The sequence below is a fragment of the Scleropages formosus genome, chromosome 9, assembly GCF_900964775.1.
Source record: "Scleropages formosus chromosome 9, fSclFor1.1, whole genome shotgun sequence".
NCBI classification, from domain to species: Eukaryota; Metazoa; Chordata; class Actinopteri; order Osteoglossiformes; family Osteoglossidae; genus Scleropages; species Scleropages formosus.
Window position 1 is genome coordinate 17,738,594 of NC_041814.1, and position 18,676 is coordinate 17,757,269.

Consider the following 18,676-nt stretch of genomic DNA (forward strand, 5'->3'; position numbering starts at 1 on the left):
GAACGTACTGACCCGCCACCGAACGGCCTCACTCGCACAGCCACCGTGACAGCACTGTTTTCCATCCGGCAGGACTCCGGTTCCAGCGCCCTGCCGTTGGAGATGCTCTCAGCCAAAGTCCGCATTTCTTCAACGGCGAGACGCTCCGCAGAGCTTCCATCCTCACTCTGATCCAAACCGCCTGGAGCGGCGCTCCTTTCCACCTGTGATGCCCGCAGGCTAGAGGTCTCCGGCCTCGTTCGGCGACCCTCCGAGACCCTGGCGTCATCCGAGGGCGCCGCAGACCCGCCTTCCGCCTTGAGCGCTCCAGGTCTCCCGTGCAAGGTGGCACACCTGGCAGCCGCTCCAGCCGGGACGGCTCTCCCCGCCAGCCTCTCGAACATGTCCTTCTTTGAGCTCACCTTCTCGAACGGCGTCTTTCCGGTAGGCGTCGAAAACACCTTTCCCTGCTGCTCGCCGGATCCGGTGGCACCTCTTCCGTCCGCAGCGAGAGCAGCCCGCCGCGGGGCCCCAGGCGGGACGGGGCCACTTTTTCCTGGTGTCTTATCCCGAGTCGCCCTGTCCTTCCCTGCGCTTTCCAACCCCATCTCTTTGACACTGGCCGAGCGCAGGAGGGCTGCGGCGTGATTCCTCCCGCAGTTTGGCTCCGAAAGGACTTTGTTCACGGAAGTCGCAGTGCCGGCTGTCCCCTTTTCCACCCTGCCCGCGTTCGTCCTGCGCTGTAACGTGAGTCTCCTGTGGTCGTGCTGCTGCGTCCCCACGCCGTTCTCCGCGTTCTCAGCGCACCTCTTGGCCCCGGGCCCGTCCCACGCCGGAGTCTTTCTCCTCTGCAGGGTGGGTCTCCGGGGGCAGCGCGGCTGGCTGCTGCGGGGCGACACCCCCACGGACGTCTTGTCCGCCTCCTGCTCCTCTGTGCTCATCATCGCCGACTCGTCGCCCCTCCGAGTGTCCATCGCGATCGTGTCCATCATGGGTCCCCCCCCACTGCCAGGCGCCTCGCACCGCAACTGTCCTCCTCTCCGTACTTAACTTTCGGCTGTCTGAGTGTGACTGTGTGTCCGCGGCGGGAGATTCAGATTTGCGTGCTACACAGTTACATTCGGACACGACTGACTAAATTTGATAGAGCCACGCAACAGGCATACTTTACAAGTTTATGCTGGCTGTAGGTCGATGAAAGTTGCATTTTCTCTTATCTATCACTGACGCACGTCGTCGTGTCCAGATTTCCAATTCCAGCATCAACAACACACAACTCTTCTTCAGCACAAACGAAGTTGGAATAAGTTACATCGTGATTATACCTCCACGGCAGAAGTGGAAACACGACGAGAAAATTAACGCAGTGCTGTGTCTATGCCATAGGCGGGTAGAGCTGTTAAACGTGTGCCCAGCGCACACTGACAGCCGTCGCCCTCCGCCCGCGTCTTACCGAACTCACGTGTTTCCCAGTTTGTTTGGCGCTGTAAGCCGCCGGCTGCTTCTCCAGTCCCACTCTGTTATTGTGGCGCTTTGAATTTTCAAACGTCCCGTCGCCTCCTCTGATTGGTGGACTGTCTGTGCGTGCTTACGTCACCTGGAACCTACCCAAAGATGCCGTAGTTAGATGGCGCCTCTGTTCTACGGCTAGAGGGCGACATTGTCGAAGCAATTCAGACAGGAATCATCCATCCATCCTTCCTTCTTTCCTTCCACACGGTATTTATAAGCCTACCCGCCGGTCCAGGGCAGGGTCGAGGTGGTCCGGAGCCTATGCCAAAATCGGAGAGAGCGCGGCAGTGTGAATTCTTCCTTGTTCCGATATGTCATTGTCCAGAAGAGCAGAGCTGCTACGACGCAAAACAGATTTCAGAGCAACATCACAATGAATGAAGTTCAGTCAGTGGTGTCGTGTCCTGTGTCGTGGAAGCCAGTGGCAATGCTGAAAAGAATTAATGAAATAAAATAATTTAGCATTTTCCTTGTGCTTCGGCTCAAATGTAAGGGAGAATGGAATTAAAATGCTGTATAATCTGCGTGTCATCTGCGAGCTTTGCGGAGCACCTCAACTTTACCGCCGAGACACAATCTTCAAAAAAGATGATACGTCCATTACGTTTCTGTGAAAACTTTGAATACCGCTGTAATAAATAAAACACTTTTATTTTACACACTTTCAGCTGGATTAAAACTCAACTTTTAAATGACTTTAAAACAAATGTGACTGTCTCCATAAACACCTTTCCAGTGGTCACTCTGGAGCGATTCATCCCGTAAACCTTGTTTCGAATGTTTGCCTATTCATTTCATACTTATTTCACTTGCTGACTTGTCTTTCTGCTCGTTTATGTTGGGTTACTTCTGTGTGTATGCACATACGGCTATTTTGTGTGAGTATATGTATTCATTCATTCATTACGTCATCTCCATTGCGTCATCATGCTGACCGCAGACACTGCAGGCCAGAGGCGCGCTGGAAACACCGCGGCAGCGAGTTGAATCACGGTGCTCCTGTAGACTCCGGTCTGGGTGCTTTAACTCAAGACAAAGCTGAGAAAGCAGGATGGTGACGAAAAGTAATAAAGTGCAAAGAAATAACCTGGAAAGTGTTTGTATCTGGGGGTGCGGTGGTGCAGTGGGTTGGACCGGGTCCTGCTCTCTGGTGGGTCTGGGGTTTGAGTTCCGCTTGGGGTGCCTTGCGACAGACTGGCGTCCCGTCCTGGGTGTGTCCCCTTATGCCCTGAGTTGCTGGGTTTGGCTCTGGTTCCCTGTGACCCCCTATGGGACAAGCGGTTCAGATGGTGTGTGTTTGTATCTTCTAAAATTACTGTTATGTTATCATCTGTAACAGTCAGAGGCAGTATATACACACTCATGGGAAAGGGTCAGTTCCAAAATGCAAATCATTGGCTTTTAACCATCAAAAACCTAGGGTTTCAGATATGTTTTTTGGTGTTGATCTGTGTTGGTCCACTTTGAGCCGAATGAAACAAATGGAACTTTCATCCATGTTACTGAGTGATTCACCGCTGCAGCCTTCCTTTTCTTGGTAACAAAGTAATATGAGGCATCCCGTGTGCAAAACGGAGTACTTTACTCGCTGCTTCCTTAAATGCCTATCGTATGGTGTCTTGCTTTTCCCCAGGGCCCTGTGTGTATTCTCTAGATGAGTTGTGTGCACGCTTTGCGGTGTGTGTCAGGGTATGAACCACATGAACACATTCCCCTACGCTCGTGTCCTGTTTAACACTGTGTCCACATTCCCCTGTTCAAGTACAGGCTAGAGAGACAGCTGGTAGTGTAGGGGTTAGTGCTACTACCTTGGGATCCAAAGGTTATAGGTTTGTGCCTCACCTCTGGCTATAGTACCCTTGCGCCAGTAACATTACCCAGCTGTATAAACGGATAACTAACAGTGTAAGATACTTTGAAGAAAAGCATCAGAAAACTAGGCTGCTCTATACCCTTTATTCCTTTTTCCCGACTAAATAAAATGTTTACTTTTTTTTTTTTTTTTTTACATGAATCAATGTAACACAGAATTTACAATTTATATTACACGTTCTCTTCTATGAATCTGATGTAAAAAGGTAATATGACGTATTACGTCTTGAACAAAATAATACCGGACATTACTAATTTGTTTTCCAGTAATCCATCTGTACTGTAGCCCACAAATGAGTAAAAAAAACCTGCCAAAATAAAGTCTGCAATAAATTGTTCTTCTGGCATTAATTCTTGATAGATAATTTGGATTAGACAAGATAATAAAGACTGGCTAAAGTAGTTGTAGTACTTAACTGGTTCTGAACATTGTACTGAGAAATCAATATTAAGTGGGAAAGACACAACATGAATGTTTTTAATACTTTAATTAAAACAAACATAGCTTATTTCGTGAAATACAAAACATATATATACACACATTTTAGTCACAAAATAAGATCATTGTAGGTATCCATTATCCACTTTTCACACTTATCTATAAAGACAAACACAATTCCTGAGAGATGTAACTACTTCCTTGCCCTCCTCCTGTCGTGTCTCCTGATGATGTCTATGAGGTTGTTCTTGGTGACCGTGGTGTCCTCCCCTTGCTTGCTCCTCTGTCTGGCCCTCCTCTCCTGTTCATGGAGGTGTGGCGAGTTCAGCAGCTGTGGTGGGAGCAGGGAGCCAGTGGGCTTCACTCTGGATACAACCTCCAGAAAGAGGCGCTTGTTGTTGTTGTTTATGAAGGTTATGGCGGTGCCTCTGTGACCCAGCCTCCCGGCTCTTCCGATCTGAATGCAGGGATAGGGATACACATAGGTCAAAAGTGGGTGGCTCCCTCCGCCAAACCCCTTTGCAAACCCACATTTCTTTAGGAATTAAACATAGAGCAAATTGTATTCGCATCATGTGAGATAAAGAGTATGCATATAACCTTATACCTGGTGAACATATTCATCCATGTTTGCAGGCATGTCAAAGTTCACAACCAGTTTGACATTGATTAAGTCGAGGCCTCTTCCCAGTACCCCTGTGCTGACCACCACTTCAAACTCCCCTTCAAGCAAACCCTGGAAGAATAATACGATTAATGGGCAGAAGAATTATAAAGGCCACACAAACATCAGGAACAGACACTGCTAGGGTCAGTAGCAGACATTTTAATTTTGTGCAGTAATACACTTCTGTTCAGTGGTTCTATTCAAAATTACCCATCAATGACCCAACAAAGATGTTCCATCAGCACAGACCTTCAGTATCCTGTTGCGTTCACACTGTGGCTTATCGGAATGGATGGCCACGGTGTTCAAAGCCATGACTTTTTGCACCGCCTCGCAGAGCAGGTCTGCTCCCAGCTTGCAGTCCACAAACACCAGCACAGGTGGACAGTACAGCTTGGCGTCCTGCAGGGGAGAAATAAATGGTTGGGCTCAAAACAGACATGTATATCAAGAGTCACCACTGATGAAAAATTAACTATTTACCATACTAAACACTGCATAAAATTAAACTATATGAAAATGTAATCGGATGAAAGGATTCAGGTTATCTACTGGTGTGAAGAAATACACCACACTCTCATATCACCTAACAGAAGGTTTATGTACGGTCATTAAGTAAAGACTGCTGTAGCAGCTGCTTCCATATGGGCAGTTTGTTTTCAATTCAAGCAGCTAGAGATCCCACATTCTAAACAACAGTCATAGTTCTATAAACAAAGCCAAAATTATTTTATGCAACATCTGCATTTAATACAAACAGAAAAAGAACCCTCACATTCTTTCATCCTACATTTAAACTTCATAGAATAATGCAATAACAAAAGCAGAATAAAACTGATCAAAGGGCTACAGTAAATTCCAAAAATAAAGCAAAGGTAATAATACTTGTAAATAATAGTGGTATTAAAATGGACAGCAATAATCCTCTAACAAATTTCTCAAAAATTACATTTAAAATTTCAAAAAGTTTCTTCTTCTTTGAAGGCTCCTCAACCCAAAGCACAATCTGGCGGACGTCAGAGCAGGGCTGGTTCTTCTCCCCAATGGTGATTCGCACAGGGTCCTGGGTCAGCCTGGTTGCCAGCTGCTCAGTCCCTTGGGGGATGGTAGCAGATGTCAGCATAGTCTGGTGGTCTTCAGGGACCTGCTCCAGAATGTCCAGGACCTGCTGCTGGAAGCCCATCTTCAGCATGGTGTCTGCCTGAGTGAACCACATGGTAGCAAAACATGACACATGTCTTGTAAACAATGTAGAACACTGATGGATAGACACAGGCGACAGTTACCAAAATAATGATTTTAATAAATTGTTGTTTTAAATATGTTTTAAATGATAAATTTCTGATTTAAATATACTGAAAGCAACAAACCTCATCTATCACAATGACCTTTACTCTGTCCAGTTGCACAGCTCCCTGCTTCAGGATCTCCAATAGCCGTCCTGGAGTTGCTATTATCATCTTGATGAGAACAAAATATATTTTGAAGGAAAAACCGATAGTTTCTAGAAAATTAAAATGTCTAGTACATTAAAAAAAAATGCACAACCTTCTGGTCAGAATGTTTTTCAACATAAAAAGATGACACAAAAGTAAAAATCAAAACAATGAACCTCAACACATGCAGCTGAGACAGTCAAGATGAGAATCCTCTGTTAATTAAAAGGTAACCGAAAATCCAACAAGGGCAAGATATCCTCTTTACGGACATGAAGGAAAGGAGCTGACATCCAGGAGCACAGACCAGACTGATAATCCAGCTGGTTGTGTCACTCTGCAACAGATACCTTGATGCTCTGTTTCAGCCGGTGGAGCTGAGGGGGGAGGGGCATTCCCCCCACCAGAAGTGCTGTTCTCATGTTGGGCAGCCCCATCACCAGCTCCTTCACCTGCCTCTCAATCTGGATTGCTAGCTCCCTTGTCGGAGTCAAGATGAGCCCCAGCGGACCCTGCTGAGTACCCAGTGGTCTCTGAACAAAAATGAAACTTTAATTACACCAAAGGGACACTTCTAATGCAGAGACTTTATGTGAATGTTGGGGGTTTTTTTTATTTTTAACTATTCCAGGGCAGTAATCAAAAATGTTAACGTACTATAAGTAACAACTATTTATCATTTTATCAATCTAGAGAAATAAGCAATACTTTATGCAAACCTTTGAAACATTTGAAAAATGTTTATTAGGAGAGCTAAATAAGCACATCTGTGAATTCTTGCAGGTCAGGCATACAATAAATAAACAATAAAATATGTATACTGTAACTGTCTCAAGAAAATTTAGTTGAAATGTAGATTTAAAAAAAGTGATGGTGTTTTTCTCATCTGTGTATAAAAAGATGTTCCTAACAAAAGAACAACAGAGGGGTATTCTCTTGCCCACATCTTTTAACACTTGTTTTCATTTGTATATGACCAACATTCCCCCAAATGATGGTAACCCTTAAACAGCCATCTATTACAAATAACTGCTCGTCCAGTGTACAGTCACAGTGGCTTGCAGTCCATTACTATGCAGTCACTAAACATTACAGCATAGTGTAACTTTAAGTGGTATACTGAGTGTACAGAAAATGTCAAACAACTTCACCAATAAAATGAACGGTGGAGTTAATCGGCAGACAAAGCCTTGTCGACTAGAGAGCAACCCACCATTACCTCTAGCATGTGCATCACTACAGGAAGCAGGAAGGCTACCGTCTTCCCAGAGCCTGTGTCTGCACTGGCGACCACATCACGCCCAGAGAGTCCCACAGGGATCATCTGCATCTGAATAGGGGTGGGAGCCTCGTAGCCAGCCTTCTTCAGGTTCGTACTGAACTGTGCTGGGAAGTGGCACTGCTCAAACTCCATGATCGGCCTGGCCACTCCCTGACCCTCTATTACAATGCCCAGCTCTCGCCGGACCCTTTGCACCTGCTCCTCTGTCAGACTGGAAATGAAGGCGTCCTCCTCGTAGGTATAGCCCCGTTCTGGAGTACCAACCGAGCAAATACCGTCCGTAGCAAAGGGCACGGCGGACTCTTCTGCCTCGGCTTCACGGAGGATGTCAGCTCCACTCTGCAGCCCCACACCCATTTGGGCGAGATGGCGGCCCTTACACTCCAGGCTGCACACGTCATTATCCGTCTGGTCGCAGATGTACTCGCCGTACCGGCCACACATGACGCAGACAGGCTCGCCTGGCTCCGGCCATCGCTGGTTCTTCTTGAAGGACTTCACCGGCTCTTCTTCCTCGTCAGAGGGTGCCAGATCCTCTGCTCCTGACTGCGACACGCTTTGTGAGCATGACTGCGCTGTGCAGCAGGGCTCCAGGACCTCCTCTTTGGGACTCAAACCACCAACCTCCTCAGGTTTCTCAGAGCACCGGTCCAGCGCGGAGTCGACGCTCACCTGCTCCGGGGTCGCCTTGCATCTCTTAACGATGTGACCAGGGCAGTCTGAGGAGGGTCTTTTTACTTTTAGTGACCTCGGCATAAACATTTTTTAATTTAAGACTTAAGTTAAATAAACAATTCTCAGACGCGTTCAGTCGTTTTAACACGTTACAGAAAATTTTACAGACTTTGGATTTTAACTGAAAAGCTACCCGAGGTAGAAATATACTGTTGAGATATTATTTATTCTAGCATGATTCTCTAAAATGCTGCGGTTGGCTGGCGTACGACGAGTCAGAACACACTGTACCGCGCAAACCCAGCTTCCATAAATTGTCACCCTAAACTGTCAACAGAAAGGTCCCCTGAAAGACACAAGCACTCATTTTAAATTTCATTTTCAATATCAGTTTTTTAAGCCAAATGAAATACTGCATGCACGAGCGATCGGAACTTCAGCTGTCAGTTAATTTTTAAGCGGTCCACTAATGATGACGTTTCCGGTGAGTTGGATTTCGGGAAATGAAGTTCGACGCGTTATTCTTTCACGTTAACGTGGTGTATAATGTAATTTATTATCAGAAAGTTTTTATCGCTGAATTCTGAATGGTACTAGCACGAGCAGTTTTGTACTACTTTCGTCACTCTTCCCTCTCTGTGCATCTTACAAATAGATTTCATTTTAGTAAATAAAAACGGAAATAAAATGTACCACAATCCGGCGTGACAAACAAAGTGGAGAGGTTCGGGTGGAACGCACCCCCCTGAATTTATGAAAGCCTAGTACGTATAGCTCCGATGAGTACTACTGCCGGTATTTTTGTTTCCCTTTCAAAACCTTAGAAATTGTTACGTCATTAATTATGTTTATATTTATATGTATAATATATCTATATATTATATAGTGTAAGTAATCTGACACTCTTGTCATATTTTAGAATTTTTAAGTCCAATACTTCTTAATAACTCGTATGATGATCAGCATCCTAGAGAACACGGGTTAACGTGAACAAACTGAACCGAGTGCCCATCCCTTTGCGGTGTGTAGAGACGAGTGAAGCGTTCCGGCGGTGTGTTCGAACAAACGGCCGGTCCCGTTCGGTCTCACACGGCTCGGCTTCTGGGCGGCGGGGCAAAAGGCGCATGCGCGGCGCGAGAGCCCGCTGATAGACGGTGCGGCAGGAAAACCGCAGCGAGCGCAGGGAGACGCGGTGGATGTGGGACGGGAATCGGCGAGAGGACGAAATGTGCCGCGAAAACGCTGCGTGGAAGTAATTTCCTTCCAGGGAGGGAGCACCAACGATGGGGGTGCGCCCACTCCTCGAAGGCAAGCGACCCTGCGCGTGCTGCTTTTATTAATACGAGACGTGGAGGCGCTCGGTTGTCCTCGTCCCGCGCGACGACGGCGATGCCAGAGAATGAGCGGCTCGAGGGGACGCGCACACACTGCGGTTCGCTCCCGAAACACAACTAACTAACTCCCCCCCACAGCTCTTGCAGATGCGATAAGTGCGCTTACAGATAAGTGGCTATCGGAGGCTCGCCAGATTCGGGTGTGGGACGCCGGCACGAACGAAGCATACATACAGAGAGAGAGAGAGAGTAATAATTTACTGCATTAAATTCCATTGGAAGGATGTCATCGGCGGCGCGCTTCCCCTGGCGGTAAAACGAACGGCGCGTTCTGCGAGACTTGAGCTTCCAGCAGCGCGAGACGCAGCCTCGAGACCATGGGCGACGCGGCGGAGGCCCGCGACACCAGGAGGACCTTCATCGTCCCCGCTATTAAGTCCTTTGACCATTACGATTTCGGCAGGGCTAAGATCTGCTCGAGCGTGGCATGGCTCGTGGCGAAGGCCTTTGGCACCGGTAGGTGGCGTCGTTCCGCGCCTTCCTTCTCTTCGCTTTGCTGCTGCTGCCTGCTGCTGGCACATGATTGAGTTCATTTCATTTTCATCATGTCTGCAGTGCATAATGATTACTGTATTGTCAAATACTGTACACATAATGTCATATTATTATTATTTCCCAAACTGTGTCAGTCGGTGTCGTTGTCCGTTTCAGTTGCCCATTTCAGGTTGAAGTGAATAAAAAGGTCAGGAACGTCGTCGACGTGTATAAATAATTTGTGTATGTATACAGTATGTATAGCTATATATATATTTATTATTGAAGCTTTATCGGCTATTAAATAAGACCTAGATATTCTTAGCATTTAATAATTAGTATTTTTTTTTTTGGTGACATCAAAGTTGTTGAACATGCTGTATATTCCACACAGAAACCTATTATTGCTCTCATTTAATTACACATTCCATATGGCTTCCATGCAGCCAGTTTTCTACATTAACACATTAATATTTAATAAGTATTAATTTAAAAATGAAGCTACGCTGGTGATCTCTCAAGATATCATTTGATCTTGACCTGATCTTGAAAACATGGAAAGACCAAGGCCGCTCCTGCTTCCATCCATAGATCAAGATCCTAAGGGCCTGAATTGATACAGGAAGAATAAAGGGTTGAATAAGCGGATAAATCATTCTGAAGTTCACGGTCTGACATCATAAGTTGCTCCGGACAAAGGTGTCGGCGACATGAAAGTCAATAATAATTCCAAATAGTTTATAATATAATGCTGCCTTATGTATCAGAGCGATATATGAATATGTGTGAGCGGAAGAAAGCTCTTTGTCTACAGGAGGCTTGATGCACAGTCTGGGTGTACAAGATGCACACCAGAATTAAACTTGTCAATTTCCTACCATTAGAGCAAAGGCGAAGAGAAAATAGTTCAAGACAAGAGCACCACTTTAAAATGCTGCCTGTTCCAAGCATTAATTCAATCGGCTTCCCCCCGACACCCGTTTATGTGTGTAGTGTGACGCTGGCAAAATGTCTCATTTCCTGTCCGTTCCTCGCTATTTATGACGAGTTTCAAATACGAATTGAAACAATTTGCTCATAGAGAGTAGTAGGTCGGCAAGCGGACTTTTGAATAGTTTCGGTGTTTAAGACGCACAGTATTGTGCTCTTTTGAGCAGGTGAACAGACCTGCGTTTCTTAAAATATAGTTTTATTGGAAAGTGTGGAATGATTCACTAATAATGCAGAAAATTAATGCTTGATGATTGGACACGTACAAAATGCATTGCACTGTATCGCAAATACACTGCATATAATACCTAGGATAGGCTCCACACCACTGTGACCCTGCACCGGACAAGACGTTGTTTGTGATGGATGGATGGATGGATGGACGGACATTGCACCATGAGTAGCACTGGCACAAGAGATGAGAGTAGTCATTACTTGTAGTGTAAACTTTAGGACTTTAGGTGGAATCAGGTGAATGTTTCTCTGCTTTAAGTGTGAGATGAAGTGATTCATTAAGTGAAAAGAAGACAGGTGAATCGTTGCATGCACCTCTGCATGTCTGTTTTCCGGAGGAAGTGTATGCCTTTGTTCGTCTCTCCAGAAGTCGTGCGAGCGTCCTTTTGAAGTGTTACTGAGACTGAAAAGGGCGTCTTGGTGGCTGCGGTGAGCTCTGGGTTCAAGGCAGCATTACCAGGAAGCAGGATAGGGTCATGTGTGATTTTGAAAGACCCAAAACCCTGAAGTGACCTGAGGTTATATCACTGATGGGTCCCGGTGCATTGAAAGATGTATATAATAAATGACAGGGAAATGCACAAATTATCCATGACTAAATTTGCAGTAAAAGGAGTTTCTCATACCGTTATAGTAAGCGACCTACATTTATGTGACGCGTTTCTCCAAAGCAACTTACAGTGCTAAGATACAATTATTTCCCCATTTGGACAGTTGGGTAATTTTTACTGGAGCATTTTAGGCTAAGTACTTCGGTCAAGGGTGTTACAGCTGGAGGTGGGATTTGAACCTGTGACCTTTGGCTCCAAAGACAGCAGCTGTAACCGCTACACTTCCATCTGTACCACTGTTATAGAATTATTAGAAATGGTGCAGGAAGTTTATTAGAAATGCAGCGTATGGATTTCCGCCACAGTGCAGTCTGATCTATTTCTTTTTGTATCACTAAGCAAGGCTGCTTCAACGTTTAAGGCAGGACGTGCAATGCGTGAGCATCCTTAGTTGTCATCTTCATCCACAATGCTACATCGATTGAAACCCCCCATAGCCACATCTGATTCAGCGTGAACATCAAATGTTGATACAGCTCTGAAATGTCCTCTGTTTCTGCTGAGAAGTTCAGTCTTCTAGCTGATGATATGTCCTGTTGATGTCCACGTGAAACTCAGCAGCAGCAAACATCTGCTCGTAGCAGTCCTTGGAAGAAATGTGAACGTGCCCATCCCTTTCTAATTTATGGTTCTTCTAGTTTAGGATTTCCTTCTATAGTTTCTGTCAGGGGGAGGACAGCTCTAGTTTCTACTGTTTCTTGTAGTTAGTGTTTATAAACAGGCTGTGGAAGATCATCGAGAGATACGCTGGCGCACCGCATTGCAGCTGAATTAAGAATTTTCAGTGATACAAACATTGTGAAGTTTGTTTATTTTTAATATAATTTTCTTCAGCCCCCCCCCCCCCCCCCAGCTGGTCCTCCTTGTTTTCAGGATAAGCTCCAAACCCCTGCAACCCTGCGTTAGGTTCTAGTGAGTAAGTGAGTAGGTGGGTGCATTTTCTTTATTTGCCTGTTTTCTGCAATTTCTCTCTCTCGTGGCACAAACACAATCTCCATTCCCGCAGCCAGTCAGTAGCTGACAGTAAAGCACATCAAAACAACACGGGTGAGTCGTCTACAGGTCATATCTGGTGGTCCTCAATGTTGGTGATCAATAAGAAGATGAGGAACTTTCCCATGTTTATGAAATGAATCAGTCAGCAGTAAGAACTGAACAGGGTTTTTTTGGGGGGGGGGGGGGGGGGGAAGGTGTTCTTAAGTACTTTTAAAGTTTAATTTTAAAGGCTTTTGTTCTAATCTTAATGTAGCTCAAAATGAATACGTTAAGTATTCCTGAGAATATTTATTGTAGCTGTAACTTTTACAGAACCTAGCAGGTACATATGTCAAGGGGCATCTCTGTTACTAAGCTTTTTCAGACTTGTATGCAAACAATTCAAGTTACTTCAAGTCACATTTATTCATCTAGCTGACACTTTTCTCCAAAGCAACTTACAATGTTAAGATCACAATTATTTACCCGTTTATACGGCTAGGTAATTTTACTGGAGTAATTTAGGGTAAGCACCTTGCTCAATTTTACTACAGAGAGAGGCAAGGATCGAACCTGCAACCTTTGGATCCAAAGGCACTAGTTCCAACCACTACGCTGTCAGCTGAGGAGTCGGCGTGCCGATTTCTACACACTGAGATGGGCGTGGGCCGAATAAAGAACTCGTGTCAAAAAGTCGTTCGCCTTTGTCCTACGCAGCGCTTGAAGAGCTCCATTGTATTTTGGCTTTCTTTGATGTACTCTGCGGCAGGTGGGCACGAAACGGAGCGCGGGACATCCCGTGAAGGAGGAATAGCGTCTGCAGGCCAACTTGTAACACAACTTCTAAAGCAGCGCTGATCCCTAGTCTTTTTGCTTTAGGCCCTTTCCGTTTGCAGCCCGCGTTGAAAATTTAGCAAGTCAAAGATCTGAAATGAATTATGCTTTTAATGTGACGTACGTGGAATCGATAGGATGCTTCTGTGCGGTGATCTTTCCATTGAGTTTTTGCCTTCCTGTGAAAGAGAGCCACTTCCCGACAGTTTCCTCTTCGATGGTAAACAACAGGAGCATTCCTTAACAAAGAAGCTTTTCGTGAAGGCATCGCTAAAAACGCTTGCTTTAGACTGTCAGGGAGCCGGCCTCTTCTTCTTTCATGGAAAGGCAGCAGAAAGGTAAGCTGTAAAATAAATAAATTAATTAATTAAATACACTGGAGTCTAACGTTTGCAATGCATCTCAAAACTGTAGCGTATCTCAGCAGCTCTAGTTGCAGAACTGAGCCTCTCCTACCTTCTTCTTTATTCGGCAATATAGATACAAGTTTAGTTACTGCAAATGTCTGCTACAGAATTGACATCATAGTGTTGCTTTATTTTTCCACCAAGTACTGACTTCCACAGTTACATTAAGTACATTTATTTACATTTGTTTACTTAGCAGATGGTTTTCTCCAAAGCGACTTCCAATGAGCTCTGTGTAGTGTTACCAGCCCACACACCTTATTCACCGCAGTGACTTACACTGCTAGATACACTGCTTCCACTGGGTCACTCAACGGTAAACTGTTTGTTTGTACATGGATCTTATGTACTGCTGAATATTTCAGGACTGTTTTCCCTTGGGAAATATGGCATTTTTCTATTTATTGTCTGCAAATACTTTGAACAATTTGTTAATCACAAAGTTGGGTATAACATTGTAAAATTTTTTGCGTTTATCCGTTTGTATCAACTGCTGATTATTTGCAGCTTATGAAAGCACTGAGTTTATTTCCATAAGTGGCGATAAATGTAAATGGGAAATGTAACATCGCAGGAGCAAAGACAGATGGTTACTTAACGACGTGGCTGAAAACAGATCTAGTGCCTAGTTGTATTAAATATACATTGAGCGATGTGCACATGCAAGAACACCATTAATAGTTCAGGCCTGTTTCCTAGGATACCTCCCATTTGTAGCCAAGATTTCAACCAACTGATTCCCATAGTACTAGAAAAAAGAAGTGCGTCATTAGATTCTGTTGTGTAGAGCGTGGCCTTCAATGTCATACTTTTCATGCACGCTGGTCCTCATATTCATCAGGCCCGTTTTGTGGGATTGCAAATTAAAGTGATGTAATGAAAAGGAACAAAAATGATGGAAGGCCACACACTGTGGGTTCCTTTTCCATGAATGATGGTGAGGTCTTAGTCAAATAAAGGACAGCTGTTGCTGGAGGAGGTGTGTCAGCACTGACGGGGCTCAGGCATGCCTTATTCTCAGAAGTCTGCTTTGGCACAGCAAGTAGCGCTGGTGCCTCCCGGAATCCGGATTTAGACATGGACTAGAATCTGGTTCAGTCTTTGTGGATTTTGCATGTTCTGCCCATGTTTGTGTGGGTTTCCTGTGCGGGTTCTGGCTTCCTCAAGCTGTCCTGGTGAACCGGTGATGCAGAATCTTCCACAGTGTGTGACTGTGCAAGTGGATGAGTGTGTGATTGGCCTGCGGCGGATTTGCATCCTCTCCAAGGGTAACTCCTTATCGTGCCCTCTGCTTCCAGGTAAGGTCCTAGACCGCCATGACCTGCCTTTGCACAGGAAATTACCAATAATGGATGGATGTATTAAACGGATTACTCAGAGCTTATAATTCATAGCTATCAAGATAAATAGTTGTTTTCTGTGGCCGCAGTTGAAAATCATGAAACCGAGGAAGTGGAAATGGAAGATATTGTTTGAATGATGGACCCTTAATTGCCCTTTCGTTGACAATGACGGCAGCGACAGGGATTTCAGAGCTGCGAATGGCTTTCGGCAATGAAACAAGAATAATCGATGGAAAAAGAAATGAGGAAAATAGCTTGCATTGTCATAAAGTCAAGCACCCATTGTACCGCTGGAGGCATTTGAAATGTGAATAAAATGGATGCCTGAATTGCAGTCTTACCTATAGGAAATAATTTTTCCCTTTTTTAAAATGGCCCCAAGATGCCCTTTTAGATGAAGACCACGCAGGCTTTGATATTTATAGAGCAATTAGGACTTACACTTTGCATTTGTAGATTTCCAGTACACGGCTGGAAAGAAATATTGGCTCTTGAAAGCAGAAGAGTGATGATGAGCTATTGAGGATGTGCTAGCTTGCAGTTTTGACCACAGAGATAATTTCATATTCCCCTCCCTCCATTCTGAATTATTGACAAAGGTGCCTGTGAATTATTGACTGTTGCTGGGCCCGGTTCCTTTTGCGTGATCTGGCAAGCGAAGGTGCTCTGTACGTCTTTCTTCCCATTTTAATCGGGGCGCGGAGATGCTCCCGGAACCCCTTTCATCGGTGATAAATTGACTGGGCCCAGCATGTCGTTTCCATGGCAACATGATTCTACCCCCTATTGTGTACATAGACGGGCTGTTATCGCAGTAATGCGTCAGATATGAAAACGCGTACAGGCAACGCAGAGATAAAAATCTTCAACGTACGTATATATTTTATGTCCTGTAACTCTCCCTGTTCTAACAAGAGCCTCACTTGTAACATTTTGGCCTTTTGGAATAATGGCATAGAGTGGTATTGTCATCTTTGGTTTTGTTTTTTGCCTTAGGCTTTGATTATATTGCTCCTGTATTTATGTCCCTTATGAGAGCAGTCAGGCGTTTCTCTGGAAATCGCTAGAATGGTGGACAGACTCGATAAGAAAATGAAGTGATGTCTTCCCAGTTCTGCTGCAGTTGCCAGAGATGTAGGACATTTTTCTGTTGCTTTGCTTTCGCTCATCTGTCCAGTTTCTCCCACACAAGTGTTGCTCGGGTTGCACAGATGTGCTCAGATTTTTCACCGGTGCTGTTTTATTCCTGCGTTTCTGATCGAACCGCTCCTACAATAACAGCGATACAAAGTGTATGAAAATGTCATGGCATGTGAAAGCACCTTGCTGTCACACGCTTGGGTGTTTCACACTTCCCTGGGTTCGGTGATCATCGGCAACTGTAAGCGCATGGAAAAAAACTCATCTAAACATAAAAAAACCTTAACGTGAAAAGATTGTAATTTTCTAAACCTGCAGACTTCCCCAGTAAGGTGTCCGTGCACGGACCGGGGCCCTATTTTATCTCGTGTTGTTGGGAGAGGTATGCTATGAAATATAAACTGCGCAGTTCTCCCTGAGAAGTGCTAAACAAGGCGTGAATACAATAAAGTGGAATTACAACCACGTATTGGCTTATGAAAACAGACTTTAAGACACCGTAGTCCCTTTCTGCGGCGTGCACTCGTGAAGCCTTTAAAGGGTTTGCGTTTTGCCTTCATGCCTCTGTTCTGCTCTGTAGTTAGGTCTCCTCGGAGTCCGATTCCCTTCTGAGGTTCCAGTGCTGCAGGTGTTGCAGAGAACAACCCGCACCCATCTCCAGTGGATTGGAAAGGAAGCCAGCGGATCAGTGTGTTTCACACTTCATTGTGTCAGGGGTTTGAGCATTTGCAGGACATTGATTGTGGAATAGGGTGGCGTGGGGACACGGTGGGTAGGGTTGGTGCCTTACGGCTCCTGCGATACGAGCTTAGAAGTGGGTTCAATTCCTGCTCTTTCTGTGTGGAATGTGCACATTATCCCACTGTTCACGTTCCAGGCTCTGTCCTGCCTTACATTCTTTGCGTGTAGGATAGACTCCGGACCATCTCCGTTAGACAAGTGGGATGGATGAATGGATGGATGGATGGATGGATGGATGGAAGGAAGGAACAGTCACAAGCACAGTCTGTTTCCTCTGAATACAAAAAGAGGAGTTGTTAATGGAAAAATTCAGGTATATCCTTACGGTTGCTCCGCTGTCTTGGACAGTAGGGTAACCGTAAGGTGAAATGATCGTTCCTCTCGGGACATTTTTCTTGATGCACAGCCACGTGGTTCTATGAGGTGAGTGATTTCTGAGGTTCTTTGTGCAAATGTAAAGGGCACATTCAGCCCAGCCCACCGCACTACATTACGCTGCATCATGCATTTGATTTTTACCCAGAAGGAATCGCACCATACACAGCTCACCGTTTCGCATCATGCCCGATTATAGAGCTTTAACTGTACTCTTTCGCTTCAGTACAATTGAAATTGCACACCCTCTTCAACAGTACAGCAGCTAAGGCTTTCCTTGAACTTGGAATAATTCTTTCTGAGTTGCTCTTCGTCTTGTTTTTATTGCTTAGCTGACATGTTTGTCCATTGCAGCTGAACGAGTTCACCCATTCAAACAGCTAGAGAATTTTCATACCAAGAGTAGATTGCGTATAACTCGGTGGTGACGTATCGGGGCCCTTTCTGGTTCTTCAGCCTTGAAGTGCATGGCCTTTCCTACTGCGCTGCTTGCTGCCACATGCCGTCCACATTTGACCGATGGCCCTGCTCTGCGTCTTCCCAGACAGCGTCCCGGCCGAGCTGCGAGAGCCCTTCTACACGGACCAGTACAACCAGGAGCACATGAAGCCTCCCGTGGCAGGACTGCTGCTTTCCGCTGAGCTCTACTGTCGCGCCGGCAGCCTCATCCTGAAGAGCGACGCCGCCAAGCCACTGCTAGGCCACGACGCCGTGATCCGCGCGTTGGCGCAGCGGGGCCTGTACGTCACCGACCAGGAGAGGCTCGTTACCGAGCGCGACCTGAGCAAGAAGCCCATCCAGATGGTGAGTGGAGGTTCATCCCTGTCGGTGACGGTGGATAGAAAGAGGGCTTTTGTGCATGCACTGATTTTGGGAATTCACATGGCTCTGCGGGAGGGAATATTAAAAGAATACGCATTGTGCAGCTTACGGTTGTGGACCTAATTACCGTGTGTCAAGTTTATTATTGATGAATCATGAAAGAAGATGATGTTTTCATCGCTGAATGGGGGCGGTATCAGTAAGGAGGACTTGTGGTCGTTTGTACGAAAATTGAGCTGCTATATTAAATGGAGCTGAGCAGTGTTTATTTCCCTTGGGTGTAAGATCACACATTATTGTTTGCTTTGTTCATGCTTTGTCTCAAAGTAACAGATATTATCATTTATTCGGTGATAATTTATTTAATAAATGATGTTTATTATCATTTATTAAAACTGGATTTTTTTCCTCCCTGTGTCAAGTAAGGACAGGTACCTAAAATGGAGATCAGAAGGAGTGGGCAGTGGGGCTTGA

The 18,676-nt window shown here is 45.3% G+C and overlaps 2 protein-coding genes across 5 annotated transcripts in view; one reads left to right on the forward strand and one right to left on the reverse strand.

The window, feature by feature from the left end:
- Positions 1-3,953: 3,953 nt before the first annotated feature.
- On the reverse strand, positions 3,954-8,687 carry ddx59 (DEAD (Asp-Glu-Ala-Asp) box polypeptide 59). The gene is made up of 7 exons (XM_029254684.1): positions 7,125-8,687; positions 6,256-6,438; positions 5,840-5,929; positions 5,419-5,670; positions 4,719-4,871; positions 4,410-4,538; positions 3,954-4,259 (listed from the first exon to the last, which is right to left on the reverse strand). The coding sequence occupies exons 1-7, from the start codon at positions 7,947-7,949 to the stop codon at positions 3,996-3,998; spliced, it is 1,896 nt and encodes a 631-aa protein (XP_029110517.1). The 5' UTR covers positions 7,950-8,687; the 3' UTR covers positions 3,954-3,995.
- A 287-nt stretch (positions 8,688-8,974) lies between these two features.
- Positions 8,975-18,676, forward strand: part of camsap2a (calmodulin regulated spectrin-associated protein family, member 2a) — a 48,146-nt gene continuing 38,444 nt past the window's right edge. For 3 of the 4 annotated variants that reach the window (XM_018754145.2, XM_018754148.2, XM_018754146.2), the window contains exons 1-2: positions 8,975-9,712; positions 17,925-18,184. In XM_018754145.2, the coding sequence (XP_018609661.2) occupies positions 9,574-9,712; positions 17,925-18,184 (399 nt within the window). In that variant the 5' untranslated portion in view covers positions 8,975-9,573. The remainder of the gene's footprint in view (positions 9,713-17,924; positions 18,185-18,676) is intronic. The other variant, XM_018754144.2, reaches the window with a different exon arrangement.